The sequence below is a fragment of the Mobula birostris genome, chromosome 12, assembly GCF_030028105.1.
Source record: "Mobula birostris isolate sMobBir1 chromosome 12, sMobBir1.hap1, whole genome shotgun sequence".
NCBI classification, from domain to species: domain Eukaryota; kingdom Metazoa; phylum Chordata; class Chondrichthyes; order Myliobatiformes; family Myliobatidae; genus Mobula; species Mobula birostris.
This window is the reverse complement of record NC_092381.1, coordinates 113,612,363-113,631,276: the sequence shown is the minus strand read 5'-3', so window position 1 is coordinate 113,631,276 and position 18,914 is coordinate 113,612,363. Positions and strand designations below refer to the sequence as shown.

Sequence of the window (18,914 nt, the reverse complement as noted above, 5' to 3'; positions counted from 1 at the left end):
GGATGCTGGTGGAGAGAGAGGGGAGGGTCCTGGAAGGGGAAGATAGAGGAATGGTCCTGACTGCAGGAGGGGGTGGTGTTGCCTGGCAGGGAGAGAGAGCGGGGAGTGACCTGGAAGGGGGAGAGAGAGAGAGGCAAGAGGAGTTGGTCCTGGCAGGGGGCGATGGAGAGAAGGAGAGAGAAAAAGAATAGACAAAAATCCAAGCTGGGGACCGCAGCAAATGTTACACCTGGCAAACTGGGAGAAAACTATCCGCAAGGATCCATGAACATCAACTGTAAAGTGAAACAACCAATTCTCCCTCGTCTCTACCCAGTGATCATGTGGATAGTCAGAGGCTTTTTCCCAGGGCTGAAATGGCTAGAACGAGAGGACACAGGTTTAAGGTGCTGGGAAGTAGGTACAGAGGAGATGTCAGGGGTAAAGTTTTTTATGCAGAGTGGTGAGTGTGTGGAATGGGCTGCTGGTGACGGTGGTGGAGGCAGATACGATAGGGTCTTTTAAGAGACTCCTGGATAGGTACATGGAGCTTAGGAAAACAGAGGGCTATGGGTAACCCTGGGTAATTTCTAAGGTAGGGACATGTTCGGCACAGCATTGTGGGCCGAAAGGCCTGTATTGTGCTGTAGGTTTTCTGCATTCTACCCATGAAGATTGAGAGGGGCACAAATTCAACCTGGCGTCAGTGAAAGTCATGGCACACGCAAACACGGGACATGCAAGGGAACTCCTATACGTGTGATTTTCCGCAAACACTTAGACCTCGATCCTATTGATGAGCCAACCTGGGCAAAATCCAGACCAGAACGCGTGGAGTTTGCCATGTACACAGTTAGCAACAAGATTTCCTCCCCACAGCACAACTGAGTTTCTCTACTGAATCAGCTGATGGATAAGTATATAAAGGCCAAGCATTCAGAGGACACACCACAATCAACAGCGCACTGATGACGTCTCCTCATATGGGACGAAACGTTTACAAGTAAATCGCCAGGATCGGAGAACAACTCAACCCAACCATCAACCACCTGAGCTACACACCTTCACACCTTCCAAATTATTTCCATCTTATTGTCTGGCTGGGCACCAACAACCTATAGAGGAGATGGAGATGCAGCACTGGGGCTCCACAGGGGACTGTCTTGTCTCCCTTTCTCTTCACCATTTACACCTCGGACTTCAACTACTGCACAGAGTCTTGTCATCTTCAGAAGTTTTCGGATGACTCTGCCATAGTTGGATGCATCAGCAAGGGAGATGAGGCTGAGTACAGGGCTACGGTAGGAAACTTTGTCACATGGTGTGAGCAGAATTATCTGCAGCTTAATGTGAAAAAGACTAAGGAGCTGGTGGTAGACCTGAGGAGAGCTAAGGTACCGGTAACCCCTGTTTCCATCCAGGGGGTCAGTGTGGACATGGTGGAGGATTACAAATACCTGGGGATACGAATTGACAATAAACTGGACTGGTCAAAGAACACTGAGGCTGTCTACAAGAAGGGTCAGAGCCGTCTCTATTTCCTGAGGAGACTGAGGTCCTTTAACATCTGCCGGACGATGCTGAGGATGTTCTACGAGTCTGTGGTAGCCAGTGCTATCATGTTTACTGTTGTGTGCTGGGGCAGCAGGCTGAGGGTAGCAGACACCAACAGAATCAACAAAATCATTCGTAAGGCCAGTGATGTTGTGGGGATGGAACTGGACTCTCTGACGGTGGTGTCTGAAAAGAGGATGCTGTCCAAGTTGCATGCCATTTTGGACAATGTCTCCCATCCACTACATAATGTACTGGGTGGGCACAGGAGTAGATTCAGCCAGAGACTCATTCCTCCGAGATGCAACACAGAGCGTCATAGGAAGTCATTCCTGCCTGTGGCCATCAAACTTTACAACTCCTCCCTTGGAGGGTCAGACACCCTGAGCCAATAGCCTGGTCCTGGACTTATTTCATAACTCACTGGCATAATTTACATATTACTATTTAACTATTTATGGTTTTATTACTATTTAATTATTTATGGTGCAACTGTAACGAAAACCAATTTCCCCCGGGATCAATAAAGTATGACTATGACTATAATTGTGTGGTCATTACCAGGGAGAAGATAAAGTCATTACTTCCTGCTTTAGTCAGTAACCAGATGTGGTTAAGGAGGATTTAGTTTGGTTACCACTAAACCCTTTTCTACAGCTGTTATGAATGTTTAATTTGATGGGCAGGCAATTTCCTGTTGAGCTCATTTAACAGCAGTGTTAGGTTGTGAGCGGATTTAATAGGCTGGAGCAGGAAAGGCCATTCAACCCCTCAAGTCTGTTCCTTCCATTAATGTGATCGAGGCTGCTTTGTGACTCCAGATCAGGAGTTCCCAACCTAGGGTTCATGGACCCTTTGCGTAATAGTACGGCATAAACAAGGTTGGGAATCCCCACTCCAGATGCACGGCTTTCCAACATAAATCTTCAGTGTTGTGGTTAGCACCACACTTTACATCACCAGTTTTGCCGTTCCATTGTGGCAGGTTTATTTTCCTTTTCAGCCGCCTTCATGTAACCTTTGACACCCTGACTGATCCAGAACTAATCAACTTCCACTTTAAATACACCCAGTGGCTATACCTGCAATGAATTCCACAAACTCACCACCATCTGGCTAAAGCGGTTCCTCCTCATCCTAGTTGTAAAGGGATGTCCCTCTACAGTGCAAGACTTAAAAATCATTACAAGTTACAAAAATGAATAGTGTGAAAGGAGAACAAGGAAGTAGTGTTCCTGGGCAATTTGTTTGTGACTGCTGAGATGTTCTTTGCTTGGCAGGGTGGAGATATGTCTCTACCAAGGGAGGTGTGAGGTGCTCCGTCCCTCCACTAGCCTGCAGGACATCCTTGGGCAAGGTGTAGCACCTGCTTAGCCCCCCACCCCCACTACCCCCTCAATCAGGGTCAGCGAAGCCACGGGAGCAGGTGCTGGATGGTCACATGAGCAGCCAGTGCAGATCACAAGTCCTGGTTATGTGACCACTGACACCAGACAGACAATCTCTGAAGGGTATTGATAATGGCTGGGGTCACCAGTCTTGTAAAGACACTGCCCAGAAGAAGTCAATGGCAAACCACTTCTGTGGGAAAATTTGCCAAGAACCATCAGGGTCATGGAAAGACCATGAGTGCCGATGTCACACAACAAACCTCATAATGAATTAAGATTCTCTTACTCTTCACTATTTTGATACTGGCAGATACAACATCATAAAGTGCACCTCTGTTCTGTCCTTTCTCCTGGTTACCGTGGCTCAGTAGCAAAGAGTCATTGCCTCGTCTCAATTCTAAAGAGACACCCTTCTATTCTGAGGCTGTGTCCTCTGGTCCTAGATTCTCCCACTATAAGTAATGTCCTCCTTACATCCATTCTATCTAGTAGAGATCTCCCCCACCCCCAATTCTTCTAAACTCCAGCGAGTACAAGCCCAGAGTTAATCAAACACTTCTCATTGTTAACTCTTTGATTCCCCGGATCATTCTGGTAAACCCGTACAGCAGGTTATATGGTGGTACAACATAGAAATTGGTCGCCTACCCACATATTCGTGTTGTCCACCTACACCACTCCTATACTTTTCTGCACCCTGGTGACTTGAGTCTCTGCCAGTTAGGGCAGCAGTGAAGGTCGTCTATCTCTGGTGGTGTTCAGGGCTTCCTTCATCGTGTCTGTAGCCTCCTCTCAGTTTTCACTACTGTCAGTCATACAAGTCCCATGTGGAGACTCAGGAATACCGTCACACTCAGATGTAGAAGGATTCTTCACTGCTGTTTCTGTAACAGTTTGTTTTACCATTCTGGGTTGTTAGCCCTGAGCTTGAATCCCCAAACCTGGTGGATTGGTGGACCACTCTTAATCTGGCCTCTAACCTTTGACCTATTTGGCATAGGCGACCCTAACAAGAGCCAAAGCATAAAGCCCAGACTCCAGCCGCCATAGCTCTCTGAGTAATTGAGGCACGCGAGCCTCCAAACCCTACGACAAAGTTGTGGTCTTCTCGAGTGCTTGTTTTAAATGTGCATCACTGCCTCTGTCACACTTGGGTTTTGTGTTGCAGATACAGCTTGTTGTGTATTTAATAGCTGAGTAATCTTATATATTGTTTGAGTAAGCATTCTTCATTTAAATAATTCATCATGGGCTGTATGTATAAATCCATGAATTGCAGCAGGGTGAGAGCAGCTGACGCCACGAAGATCGATAAGCTCGTCGGGAAGGCTGGTTCTGTTCTGGGGGTGGAACTGGATTCCCTGGTGGTTGTGTCGGAGAGGAGGATGCTGCAGAAGGTACGGAGCATTATGGACAATCCCTCTCACCCCCTCCATGATGTACTGGACAAACGGAAGAGCACCTTTAGTAACAAACTGATTCCTCCAAGGTTCACCACTGAACGCCACAGGAGATCCTTCCTCCCTGTGGTTATGAGACTACAACTCCACCTCCTCAAGTATACAACGATATGGTTTTGTTGCACATCTGTATTTTGCATCATTACTTTTTAATGCACGTTTTGTATTCTTTTTCATACCTTGATGCTTATATTTCGTATTTTAAAGTATATATTTCTGACTGAGCAGCCTTGCAATGATAATTTCCTTCGGGATAAATAAAGTTTTATCGTATAACATTACCGTGTGACCTGTGTGTACCTCGCTTAAAGTAAGAGGAACAACACCTTATATTCCGTCTGGGTAGCCTCCAACCTGATGGCATGAACATTGACTTCTCTAACTTCCGCTATTGCCCCACCTCCCCCTCGTACCCCATCCGTTATTTATTTATATACACACATTCTTTCTCTCACTCTCCTTTTTCTTCCTCTGTCCCTCTGACTATACCCCTTGCCCATCCTCTGCGCTTCCCCCCCTCCCCCTTTTCCTTCTCCCTAGGCCTCCTGTCCCATGATCCTCTCGTATCCCTTTTGCCAATCACCTGCCAGCTCTTGGCTCCATCCCTCCCCCTCCTGTCTTCTCCTATCATTTTGGATCTCCCCCTCCCCCTCCAACTTTCAAATCTCTTACTAACTCTTCTTTCAGTTAGTCCTGACGAAGGGTCTCGGCCCGAAACGTTGACTGTACTTCTTCCTAGAGATGCTGCCTGGCCTGCTGCGTTCACCAGCAACTTTGATGTGTGGTGCTTGAATTTTCAGCATCTGCAGAATTCCTCGTGTTTACGAAGTTAGACTCACATTTCAGACACCAGTGTCTCTCTTTGAATTGATTAAATGTTTTGAAATTACCCATCTTCTGATTCCTCTTTAATCCTCCTGGCTCTTTCCCTAAACCAATGTGTGTCTTTGTCTTTGCCCTGTTCCTACAGAGGGACGAACAGGAGAACCACCCAAGTGGACCATCGGATGGGATTATTCAATCCATCAGCCGATGCCTGCAGACGTCCCTGGGATTGTCACTGTTTGGGGTGGATGTCATTGTCGACAGCAGATCTGGCAAGCTGGCAGTGATCGATATCAATGCATTTCCAGGTTAGTATAGATCAGTTACCAGGCGCTGTGCGTTGTGTCTCTACCCTGGTACATCTGTAAATGACCACTGTTGCATTTTGCATTACCTCGGTGGTGGTGTGTGTATACATCTCTGCCAAAGGAGGTGTGAGGCGCTCCTTCCCTCCGGTAGCCTGCAGGTCACCCTTGGGCAAGGTGCAGCACCTGCAATCAAGGTCACGTGAAGCCATGGAAGCAGGTGGTGGATGGTCGTAAGAGCAGCCAGTGCAGATCACAACTCCTGGTTATGCAACCACTGACCCCAGGCAGACAATCTCTGGCAAGTGTTGATAATGACTGCGGTCACCTGTCTTGTAAAGGCACTGCCCAGAAGAAGACAACGGCAAACCACTTCTGTAGAAAAATTAGCCAAGAACAATCATGGTCTCCATGATCGCCCTCATCACACAACACGGCGCATGATGATGATGTCACAGAATGACTGAAGGAATGCACCACTGGGATGCTTGGAAAGGTGCAAGTGGTGTAAACTCTTTACCAAACCAATGCAAGAGATTCTGCAGGCACTGGAAATCCAGAGCCACATGCACAAAATGCTGGAGGAACTCAGCAGGTCAGGCAGCATCTATCGAGAAGAATAACCAGTCGACATTTTGAGCCAAGACCTTGATGAGGGTCAACTGTTTATTTCTCTCCATAGATGCTGCTTGACTTGCTGAGTTCCTTCAGCATTTTGTGTGTGTTGTCAAACTAATTGTATTCTGATTTCCACTTCCTTTTTTTCAAAACAAGACCTTTGAAAATCTTTGAAACCATTCACTACTGACATTTTACAGCCAATTAGAACATGGAACGTTGCTGAGCACAGTAACGTAGTGCTGTTACGTCCCTGGTGACCGGGGCTGATCGCCCTTTGCTGGCAGGAGTCTGTACACTCTCTCCGTGACCTTGGGGTGCTCCAGTTTCCTTCCACATTCCATAGACATACGGGTTAGTGTGTTCATGAGTGCTTACTGTGCTGGATCTCTAAATAACTAAAAATAGAACATGTAATAGTTCCCCTTCCAGGGCTCTCTGCTCTCATTAGGATTTTTAAATTCTATTTTATTCGTTTATTGAGATACAGCATGGAGCAGGCCCTTCTGGACCTTCAATCTGCAATCCTACCCAGCCTAATCATGGAACCATTTACAATGACCAATTAACCTACCGATCCCTGGACTGTGGGAGGAAACCAGAGCACCCAGAGAAAGCCCACGCGGTCACGGGGAGAGCGTACAAGCCCCTTACAGGCAGTGGCGGGAATTGAACCCCAGTTGCCGGTGCTATGAAGCGTCACATTAAGTGCTACACTACCATACCACCCCGTGTGCTTGCTGATTATCTTCAGCCAGCCATCACCAGTTCATGCAAAATTCTTGGGTGTTGCTGCAAGGTTTGCAGCATCTGTATTCAACAGGTCATCCCATTCATTGTAGAACAAACTGGCTTTGAATACAAATATCTCTGCATCTAATCCATTGGTTACAGAACTTCCTGGTCTGTTTGTTGAAACAAAAACTTTTTTCTTCCATTTTTGATTGTTAGTAATCCATCTGTGTATAATTGATTCACTAACAAGGGAGAATCCTCATACCTTGAGAGAGACCAGTGTAGAAATTGCGGGGGCCCTGGTAGAAATATTTAAAATGTCCTTAGCCACGGGTGCGGTGCCGGGGGATTGGAGCGTAGCACATGTTGTTCTGTTGTTTAAAAAAGGCTCCAAAAGTAAACCAGGTAATTACAGACTGGTGAGCCTGACATTAGCAGTAGATAAATTATTGGAAGGTGTTCTGAGAGATCGGATATACAAGTATTTGAACAGCCAAGGGCTGATTAAGGATAGTCAGCATGGCTCTGTGCGTGGTAGATTGTGCTTAACGAATCTTGTAGAGTTTTTCAAGGAGGTTACCAAGAAAGTAGATTAAGGAAAGACTGTGGATGTTGTCTACGTGGACTTTAGTAAGGCCTTTGACAAGGTCCCACGAGAGGTCAGTTCAGAAGGTTCAGACACTAGGTATTCATGGATGGGTTGTAAACTGGATTCAAAATTGGCTGTGTGGGAGAAGACAGAGAGCAGTAGTGGATGATTGATTCTCAGATTGGAGGCCTGTGACTAGTGGTGTGCCTCAAGGATCTGTGCTGGGACCACTGTTGTTTGTTGTCTATATCAATGATCTAGATGATAATGTGGTAAATTGGATCAGCAAGTTTGCTGATGACACTAAGATTGGAAGCGTTGTGCACAGTGAGGGAGGCTTTCAAAGCTTGCAGAGGGATCTGGACTAACTGGAAAAACGGGCCAGAAAATGGCAGATGGAATTTAATGCAGACAAGTCTAAGGTGTTGCAGCTTGGAATGGCAAATCAAGGTAGGACATACACAGTAAATGGTAGGGCACTGAGGAGTGCGGAGGAACAGAGGAATCTGGGAGTTCAGATACATAATTCCCTGAAAGTGGCGTCACAGGTAGACAGGGTTGTAAAGAAGACTTTTAGCATCCTGGCGTTCATAAATCAAAGTATTGAGTATAGGAGTTGGGATGTTATGGTGAGGTTGTATAAGACTTTGGTGAGGCCAAATTTGGAGTATGGTGTGCAGTTCTGGTCACCTAACTATAAGAAGGGTATCAGTAAGATTGAAAGAGTGCAGAGAAGATTTACTAGGCTGTTGCCGGGTCTTCAGGAGTTGAGTTACAGGGAAAGATTGAACAGGTTAGGACTTTATTCCTCAGACCGTAGAAGAATGAGGGGGGATTTGATAGAGGTTTACAAAATTATGAGGGGTATAGATAGAGTAAATGTAAATAGGCTCTTCCCACTTAGATTAGGAGAGATAAATACAAGAGGACATGGCTTTAGGGTGAAAGGGGAAAGGTTTAGGGGGAACTTCTTCACTCAGAGAGTGGTGGGAGTGTGGAACGAGCTGCCATCTGACGTGGTAAATGTGGGCTCACTCTTAAGTCTTAAGAATAAATTGGATAGATACATGGATGGGAGAGGTCTGGAGGGTTATGGACTGGGTTCAGGTCAATGGTACCAGCGGAATAAAGTTTCAGCACAGACTAGAAGGGCAGATTGGCCTGTTTTCTGTGCTGTAGTGTTCTATGGTTCTATGTTGGAAATCCGAGCAACACACACAAAATGCTGGAAGAACTCAGCAAGCCAGGCAGCATCTATAGAAAAAAGTACAGTCGACGTTTCGGGCTGAGACCCCTCGGCAGGACTGGAGAAAAAAAGATGATTAGATTTGAAAGGTGAGGAGGGGGAGAGAGAGACAGAAGGCCGTGGAAGAAAGAAAAAGGGGGGGGATAAGCACCAGAGGGAGGTGATGGGCGGGCAAGGGGATAATGTGTGAGAAAGGGAAATGGTGAAGGGGGGCATTACCAGAAGTTTGAGAAATCAATGTTCATGCCATCAGAATGGAATATAATGTGTTGTTCCTCCAACCTAATTGTGCCCTCATCACGACACTGGGAGATGTCACTTGTTCTGGCGGATGGAGCGTAAATGCTCGGCAAAGCAGTTTTCCAGTCTGTCGGGTCTCAACAATACACACCAGGAGCACCAATCACAGTATATGACCCCAGCAGACTCACAGGTGAAGTGTCACCTCACCTGGAAGGACTGTCCCAGCTATGCCTGCCTGCTTGTTGTCTACGTGGAACAGTCTATGTTTCAAGCCTACACTGGTGGGCGTCCCACACTTTTCCTACGCTGCATTGATGACTGCATTGGTGCTGCTTCCTGCACCTGTGCTGAAGATGTTGACTTCATCCCCTTTGCCTCCAACTCCCACCCTGCTCTCAAATTCACCATGTCCATTTCCAACACCTCCCTCCTTTTTCTCAATCTCACTGTCTGTATCTCTGGAGACAGTTTATCCACTGATGTCTATTACAAACCTACGAACACGATCTCCTTCTCTCAATTCCTCCATCTCGGCCGCATCTGCTCTCTGGATGAGGCTTTTCATTCTAGAATGAAGGAGATGTCCTCCTTTTTCAAGGAAAGAGGCTTCCCATCCTCCACCATCAACGCTACCCTCAATCACATCTCTTCCATTTCACACACGTCTGCTCTCACCCCATCCTCCCGCCACCCTACCAGGAATAGGATTCCTCTTGTCCTCACCTATCACCCCACTAGCCCCATAATTCCAGCACATTATGTCCAGCACTTAATTCTCCAAAACTTCCGCCACCTCCAATGGGATCCCACCGCTAAACACATTTATCCCTCCCTCACCCCACCACTTTCTGCTTTCCGCAGGGATCACTCCCTACGTGACTCCCTTGTCCATTCCATTCGTCCCTCCCCACTGATCTCCCTCCTGGCACTTATCCTGGCAAGCGGAACAAGTGCTACATCTACCTCTACACCTCATCCCTCACTACCATCCAGGGTCCTAAACAGTCCTTCCAGGTGAGGTGACACTTCCAGGTGGGCTACCGCTTCACCGAGCATCTACACTCTGTTTGCCAGAGAAAGCAGTATCTCCCAGTGGCCACCATTTTAATTCCACTTCCCATTCCCATTCCGATATGCCTATCCACGGCCTCCTCTACTGTCATGATGAAACCACGAGGAACAACGCCTTGCATTGCGTTTGGGTAGCCTCCAGCCTGGTGGCATGAACGCATGAATATTGATTCCTCAAACTTCCGGTAATGCCCCCACCACCCCTCCCACTTCACCACTTCCCATCTCCTTGCCTGCCCATTGCCTCCCTCTGGAGCTCCTCCCCCCTTTTTCGTTCCTCCCTGGCCTTCTGTCTCTTTCACAATCAACTTACCCAGCTCTTTACTTCATCCCTCCCCCTCCGGTTTTCACCGATCACTTTATGTTTCTCTTCCCCCTTCCCCCCAACCTTTTAAATCTACTCCTCCACTTTTTTTCTCCAGTCCTGCCAAAGGATTTTGGCCCGAAACGTCGACTGTACCCTTTTCTACAGATGCTGCCTGGCCTGCTGAGTTCCTCCAGATACTTTGTGTGTGTTGCGTATTATCGATACCCAAGAGATGGTGTGTTATCTGGCACTCAATACACTGAGGTAAAAGTTCTCAACACATTGCGTCTACTCTTCAATGTACAAGGTCAAAGCTCAGCCGTACCAGTCAGTACCGGAACTGCTAACATCATAACATTGGCCACAGTGCTGGAGGTTTGCAATTGTGTGTTTTAGATCTCGCCTGACTGATTAAGTTCTCCAATTAGTCACGCTTCCTTCCCCTTTCCCCACCACACTGAAATTTTATTTTAACTTGAAGCAGTTATACAATATTTTTTGGAGATTTATCTGTTCAAGCAGGGTATAGTGGTGGTGGGTGAAGATACATCTCTACCAAAGGAGGTGTGAGGCAGTCCTTCCCTCTGGTAGCCTGCAGGTGGCCCTTGGGTACGGTGTAGCCCCCCCCCCCCCCACCCACCGGTCAGGGTCACGTGAAGCCCTGGGAGCAGGTGGTGGATGGTCGTATGAGTGGCTGGTACATATCACAAGTCCTGGTTATGTGACCACTGACACCGGACAGACAGTCTCTGAAGAGTATTGATCATGGCTGGGGTCACCAGTCTTGTAAAGACACAGCCCAGAAGAAGGGAATGGCAAACCAGTTCTATAGAAAAGTTTGCCAAGAACAATCCTGGTCATGGGAAGACGGTGATCACCCGTGGCAATGACGGATAGTGGAGGGCAGGATGGTGGGTGACTTGGAGGGAAGCTGCATGTGGAGGTGTCCCATCCTGATGAGGTCGAGGGTTCAAGATTCAAGTTCATTTCTCACGCGTACAAAGAAACATACACGGAGAAATGCGGTGTTTGTGTTAACAACCAGCACAGCTGAGAATGTGCTGCGGGCAGCCCACAAGTGTCACCACACATTCCAGTAGGGTTGCCAACTGTCTGGAATTAGCCGGGCCATCCCGTATATTGGGCTAAATTGGTTTGTACCATACAGGACTGACCTTGTCCCATATTTCCCCTGCTAAGGTAGAGCGTTCCTATGAAACCTTTCGTGCCGAAATGGTGTAAAATGAAGAAGCAATTACCATTAATTTATATGGGAAAAGTTTTTCAGCATTCCCAGACCCAAAAACTAACCTACCAAATCACACCAAATAACACATAAAACCTAAAATAACACTAACATGTAGTAAAAGCAGGAATGATATGATAAATACACAGCCTATATAAAGTAGAAATAATGTATGTACAGTGCAGTCGGGAAAATTGAGCCAAAACCAATTTGTGGGAAAAAAACCGGCACATACGCGCGTGTGCATGTCACGCATGTGCACACAAGTGCTCGCGCAAGGCTTCATGGTCATGGTAGTCTTCTTCGGGGTAAACACAAGTGTCCCGTATTTGACTGCTACTCTTGTCCCTTATTTGGGAGTGAGAAAGTTGGCAACCCTACATTCCAGTGCCAACATAGCAATCCCACAATGCTCAACAGAACAACAGAGAACACACCAAGCAATGAAACAACAGCAGAAAAACAGGCCCCGTTCTTTCCTCCCATCCACATACATACGCAGTCCTTTAACCCCGAGGCAGGCCTCAGGCCTCAAGTGGACACAGATTCTGGCCTGAAGACACCAAGCTTTAACCTCCCCAGTGTTCCTGCAGAGACTGGCAGTCTTGGCTCTGGCCAACAGGCCTCGACTTCCTGGCATTGACCCGTGCTCCTTGATGCTCAGCATTGATCCCAGGACACACTGATCACTGAACTCTAGGCCTCAAACTCTGGTCTCACTGATTGATGCACCCAGGGAGTTGTTGGAACTCATTCTCTCTGCTTGCAGGGAACTCTGACTCCAGAACAGACCAGTAACTTGGTCATCTGTGGGGCCCTTTTGCCTCTCCCTGCTGCCGGTCTGACACTCAAGCAAGGATGTCTCACGTCTGCATCGTTGGTCTTCAAATACGGAGCAGAGACTTGTACTCCGGTCTGACCTTTAATTCCCTCACATCCTGGTCCCCAAACCCTAACCTGACCCCCAACACCCTCTCTGTTTCCCCTCCCCCCACAAAAAAATTAACCAATTAAAAGTCAAATAAATCTGAGCTGTGACTTAGCAGAGGTCATAGGTCAGTGCCATCTTGGAATTTTTGGTCTGAGAGCTGTTGTGAGACCAGCCTGGTCCAGGTTAGGATTTTTCCCATGGACAGATAGGGGTTGATGCTGGTTTAACATCTGAAGACTGGGATTTATGTTCAAAACTTCCTGATTGAAAAGGCAAACTGAAGCAGTTAAATGGCCTGGAATTTTTTTAAAAAAAGTATAATTTGTAATGGTGAATGTGAAACTACCCGATTATCACCAGACCCTGCTACAGAGGGAAATATCCCATCTTACCCAGTGACTTCAACCCTACTCCCCCACCCCCCCGAGATAACTACAACTTAACTGCCTTCTGAATAAATGCCAGTTTACTCAGTGAGTTGCCCCCACCCCTCACCCACGGGCTTTCTGGAGTCCTGGTCCTGGAGATCAGTTCAAACTCTACATAGTTGGCTTGCTCCCTATCTATTTCTAACACCACAATTGAATTATTTTCTAGTGACTCATCATTATCATCATTATGTGCCATGTCCTCTGATATGGCCAGTCACGGTCTTTCCATCACCATGATAGTTCTTGGCAAATTTTTCTGCAGAAGTGGTTTGCCATTGCCTTCCTGCCAAAGGGTCTTGATTCAAAACGATAACTGTACTCTTTTCCATAGATCCTGCCTTGCTGCTGAATTCCTCCAATATTTTGTGTGTGTTGCTCAGGTTTCCAGCATCTGCAGATTGTCTCGTGTTTACCATTGCCACCTTCTGGACAGTGTCTTTACAAAACGGGTGACCCCAGCCATTATCAATACTCTTCAGAGAGCATCTGCCTGGTGTCAGTGGTCACATAACCAGGACTTGTGATAGTTATTGATTGATAGATAGACATACAGCACAGAACCGGCCCTTCTGGCCCTTTGAGCCAGCAATTCCCCAGTTTAACCCTAGCCTGGTCAGGGGACAATTTACAATGACCAATTAACCTACCATCCAGTACGCCTGTGGACTGTGGGAGGACACTGGAACACCCAGAGGAAACCCACGCCGTCATGGGAGAACGTGCAAACTCGCTGCTTATACGACCTGCACCACCAGATCCTATGACTTTGATCGGGGTGAGGGTCTAAGCAGGTGCTACACCTTGCCCAAGGGTGACCTGCAGGCTGGTTGAAGAAAGGAGTGCCTTTGGTAGAGACTTGTCTCCACCCTGCCACCCGGTCTGGTTCCTCCCAGAGCAAAACCACAGGCCTTGTGTTGAGCAACAGACTTCCTTGAGTGATGCTGGCTTTTGGCCCGAGGCTGTGTGCCTCACTGGGCTTGCCACATTGATCTGTGTGGCTTGTTTCCTCAGCGATGACCTTCGCTAGCTCCACCTTCCCCCGGCACGAGTCAGTGTTCGGAGGGAGTAGTAAAAGAACACAGGCTCTCACTCACAAAATGCTGGAGAAACTCAGCAGGTCAGGCAACATCCATGGAAATGAATAAACAGTTGACGTTTCGGCCTGAGACCCTTCTTCAGGAGTGGAGAGGAAGAGGGAAGATGCCAGAATAAAAAGGATGGGAAAAGGGGAAGGAGGCTAGCTGGAAGGTGACGGGTGAAGCCAGGTGGGTGGGAAAGGTCAAGGGCTGGAGAGGAAGGAATCTGATGGGAGAGGAGAGTGGACTATGGGAGAAAGGGAAGGGGGAGGTGCTAGGCAGGTGAGAAGAGGTAAGAGGCCAGTGAGGAATAGAAGAGGTGAGGGGGAAGAGGGAATTTTACCGGAAGGAGAAATTGATATTCACGCCATCAGGTTGGGGACTACCCAGATGGAATATAAGGTGTCGCTCCTCCACCCTGAGGGCGGCCTGATTTTTGTACAAGAGAAAGCCATGGACCAACAGCCTTCCTCTTTCCACACCTAATTTCTTCAGAAACCATTTTATCTTGCTCTTCTGAACCACGAGGAGATCTGCAGATGCTGGAATTTCAGAGCAACGCACACAAACACTGGGGGAGCTCAGCAGGTCAGGAAGCATCTGAGGAATAGAGTAAGCAGTCGATGTTTTGGGCTGAGACCCTTCATCAGGACTGGAAAGGAAGGGGAGGTCAGGGTAAGAAGGTGGAGGGAGGGGAGGAAGAAGTACAAGGTGGCAGGTGATAGGTGAAGCTGGGAGAGTGTGAGGGGGTGAAGAGCTGGGAAGTGGATTGGTGAAAGAGTTAAAGGGCTGGAGATGGGAATCTGACAGGAGAGGACAGAAGACCATGGAAGAAAGGGAAGGGAGAGGAGCACCAGAGGGAGGTGATAGGTACGTAAGGAGATGAGGTGGGAGAGGGAAACAGAAATGGGGGATGATGAAGGAGAGGGAGTGGGGCAATTACCATACATTCGAGAAATTGATGTTCATGCCATTAGGCTGGAGGCTACCCAGATGGAATATAAAGTGTTGCTCCTTCAAACTGAGTGTGGCCTCATCGGAACGGGAGAGGAGGCCATGGACTAACATGTCAGAATGGGAATGGAAAGTGGAGGCCTCGGCCCTCAAGTTTACTTAGTCCATTTCCGACACTGCTGTCTCCTTTCTCGATCTCTCTGTCCCCAAGACAGTCTATCTTTTATAAACCCACTGATCTCACAGCTACCTTGACTATACCTCTTCCCACCATGTCACTTTTCTCAGTTTCTCTGTGTCTGCTGTCAGGATGAGGCGTTTCATTCTAGACTAAAGGAGATGTCCTCCTTCTTCAAAGAAAGGGGCTTCCCTTCCACCGCCATCAGTGCTGCCCTCACCCGCATCTCTTCCATTTCGCGCACGTCTACCCTCACCCCATCTTCCCGCTGCCCCACTGGGGATAGGTTTCCTTGTCCTCAGCTACCAACTCACTAGGCTACGTATCCAGCACATAATACTGTGCACTTCCGCAATCTCCAATGGGATCCCAGCACCAAGCACATTTTTCCCTCCCCCCCCCACCCCACCCCACTTCCTGCTTTCCACAGGGATCACTCCCCACACGACAGCTCACAGCCCTCCCTGCTGATCTCCCTCCTGGTGCTCATCCTTGCAAGTGGAGCGAGTGCTACACCTGCCCCTACCCCACCTCCCTCATTCAGGGCCCTTCCGGGTGAGACTGTCTGCGGGAAGACCGATCTCGGGGTTGTATTTCACTCCACTCTTTGGTGGAGCAGGTTTGAACAGCTATGTGGCCTAATTCTGGCCTCTGTACAGCACAGGACAGGTCCTTTGGTCTATACTGCTCCCCCTAGCAGTTCCTTGGGTGTATGGGTTCTTAATGAAAATGAGACATTTCATTGTATTTTTCAGTGTAAATGTGATGAATAAATCTGAAATCTGATCCCTACCACATACTGAAAGGCACAAATAGAATGGATGTGGAGAGGATGTTCTCATCACAGGGGAGTCTAGGATCTGAGGGCACAGACTCAGAATTAAGGGATGTCCCTTTAGAACTCGGGAGCTGACCAAGAACAGTCCCAAGATTATCTAGAAGCCCTGCACATACATTGGTGAGGCCTCACTTGGAGTACTGTTGACAGTTTTTGAGCCCTTGTTTAAGAAAGGATGTGCTGACATTGGAGAGGGTTCAAAGGAGGTTCACAAAAATGATTCTGGGATTGAAAGTCATGTCATATGAGGAGTGTTTGATGGTTCTGGGCCTTTGCTCATTGGAATTTAGAAGAATGAGGGGGGATCTCATTGAAATCTATTGAAAGTTGAAATGCCTAGACAGAGGGGATGTGGGGAGGATTTTTTCCTACAAGACGGGAGTCTAAGACCAGAGGGCACAATCTCAGAAATGAGGAGTGTTCTTTTAGAATGGAGATGAGTCATGAATCTGTGAAATTAAGTTGCCACAAGTGACTGTAGAGGTAAAGTCAATGGGTGCATTTAAGGCAGAGGTTGATAGGTTTATGACTGGTTATAGGGAGAATGGAATAGGGATAAATGAGCCACGATTGACAGGTGGAGTAGACTTGATGGGCTAAATGGCCTATTTCTGCTCCTTAATCTTATGGTCGTACACTTTCTCAGGGGCTTGGCTAGGCAGTGTTGGATTGGAATAAGGGTAATGATTTTTTTCCCATTTTAAATTTACAAGGACCCAGCAGGCAGCACAGCACGGCCAGCAGTGGCCTTTCGGATCTGGTGCTAATTTAATTTTAAGGCACAATTAGGGTTTAGGGCAATGGATAATAGAGCGACTATCTACCATCGCCAGATACTGCTACAATACACAGATCGCCCAAAAACAAACCTTCATGAAGATCTGCTGGTTAAATTGCGCGACCTCGGCTCGCTGAGGGAATCGGGCCCACAGCCCTTGGAGTCGCCTGATGCCAGTGGCCGGAGGTGGAGACGTCGTAAGCGGAGTGCGAGGAAGCGGAAGCGAGGCGAGCGGGCAGGAGTCCGTGCCAGGAAAAAAGCAAGCCCTAGTCGGCCGGGTCTCCCGTCCATTCTGCTCTCCAATGGACATTAAATTGGACTGCATCCGATTCCGGCGAAATACTCGGCGGGAATACAGAAACGGACGTGATCCCGGACACCGCCATTCAGCTGTTTACTTCTGTAACAGTTTTTCCCCCCAAGCCATCGGACTACTAACCTACTGCCCTCCGCTGTGCCTGTTGTCTTGTTTATCATTTATCGTAATGCCTGCACTGTTCTGTGTGCTTCATGCAGTCCCAGATCGGTCTGTAGTCTAGTGTAGTTTTTGTATTGTTTCATGTAGCACCATGGTCCTGAAAGACGTTCTCTCGTTTTTACTGTGTACTGTACCAGCGGTTATGGTCGAAATGACAATAAAAAGTGACTTGACCTGACTTGAGACTTGAGTTATCAGGAAAGGTTGAAGTGGTTTGGACTTTAGATTAGATTAGATTAGATTCAACTTTATTGTCGTTGTGCCGAGTACAGATACAAAGCCAATGAAATGCATTTAGCATCTGACCAGAAATGCAAAGAGTAGTGTTATTTACAAAATAACTGCGAATAAAAAGTAAGTGCTACAGCACACAAATATAAAAGTACTGAGACAGTACAATATGGGTGCGATACTGCTTAGCGCTGTGATGTGAGGTTCAGCAGGGTCACAGCCTCAGGGAAGAAGCTCTTCCTGTGCCTGCTGGTGCGTATTCCCTGGACCATAGGTGAAAGAGAGGAGATTTGATGGAGGTGTGCAAAATTATGAGGGTATAAATACAGTAAATGCAAGCGTGCTTTTTCCACTGAGGTTGGGTGAGACTACAACCAGAGGTCATAGGTTAAGGGTGAAAGGTGAAAAATTTAAGGGGAGCATGAGGGGGAGCTTCTTCGCTGAGAGGGTGGTTAGAGTGTGGGACACACTACCAGCGCAAGTGATGGACATAGGTTCAATTTCAACCCTTGAGATAAGTTTGGATAGGTACATGAATGAAAGAGGTATGGATGGCTATGGTCCTGTTGTGGGTCGATGTGACTAGGAAGAAGTTTGGATAGGTACATGGGTGGGAGGGGTACGGAGGGCTATGATCCAGGTGTGGGTCAGGGCTAAATCATGGTTTAGATGGGCTGAAGGTCCTGCATTTGTGCTGTAGTGGTACGTGACATGAGGATTAACCATTCACCTGGCCAACGACTTTCAAATGTGCTAATAATACCTCATTCCACCTCTCCCCACAGGGTACGAAGGTGTTCCTGAATTCTTCAACGCCCTGTTGGACCACGTTGAAACACTGCTACGTGGACAGGAAAGGAATCTCGATGGAGCTATCGCCGACATCAGTCAACCAGTCCTTCCCAACTGGTTGCAAAGCCCCCAGGAGAAGGACTCGGCCCCCAGCAACCTCAGGAAAGAGCCGTGGACGGCAGAGGAAGCTCTTGTGGGGAAGTGGCCCATGGACTCTGCCTGTTTCCAGGAATTGGTCACTCAGTCACCCATCCATTGCCAGTCCAGCTGTGAGTAGTCCAACCCTCCCAAAGGGTCTGTCATGGAACTGATTGAGAACTTGAGATATTATTAGAAGTTTTATTATATTTGCCTTGAGATTAATGTTATGGAGAGTTTAATTGCTTTGTATGTTCAACATATTATTGTAGATTAACTTCTTTTTAATAAAATATATTTCAGATATCTCTTGAGTTGTGATATTAAACATAGAATAATCTGTCAATTTATTCTGTTTGTTCAGAATCACCTGTATTATCACTGAAATATGTTGTGAACTTTGTTTTGGGGCAGCAGTACAGTGCAACTCATTAAAAATGCCACAAGTTACAATAAAAAACGTAAAAAATAAGAAGTATTGCAATAAGAGCATAATCTGAGAGCAAAAACTATTCAAGGA

At 47.3% G+C, this 18,914-nt stretch overlaps 1 protein-coding gene across 4 annotated transcripts in view; it reads left to right on the top strand.

The window, feature by feature from the left end:
- LOC140206208 (inositol-tetrakisphosphate 1-kinase-like) overlaps window positions 1–18,698 on the top strand; it is a 97,475-nt gene extending 78,777 nt beyond the window's left edge. For 2 of the 4 annotated variants that reach the window (XM_072274515.1, XM_072274517.1), the window contains 2 exons: window positions 5,355–5,517; window positions 18,250–18,698. In XM_072274515.1, the coding sequence (XP_072130616.1) occupies window positions 5,355–5,517; window positions 18,250–18,533 (447 nt within the window). In that variant the 3' untranslated portion in view covers window positions 18,534–18,698. Of the gene's footprint in view, window positions 1–4,203; window positions 4,322–5,354; window positions 5,523–18,249 lie in introns of those variants that run through there. The other 2 variants (XR_011888097.1, XM_072274516.1) reach the window with 2 other exon arrangements.
- The last annotated feature ends 216 nt before the right edge of the window (window positions 18,699–18,914 follow it).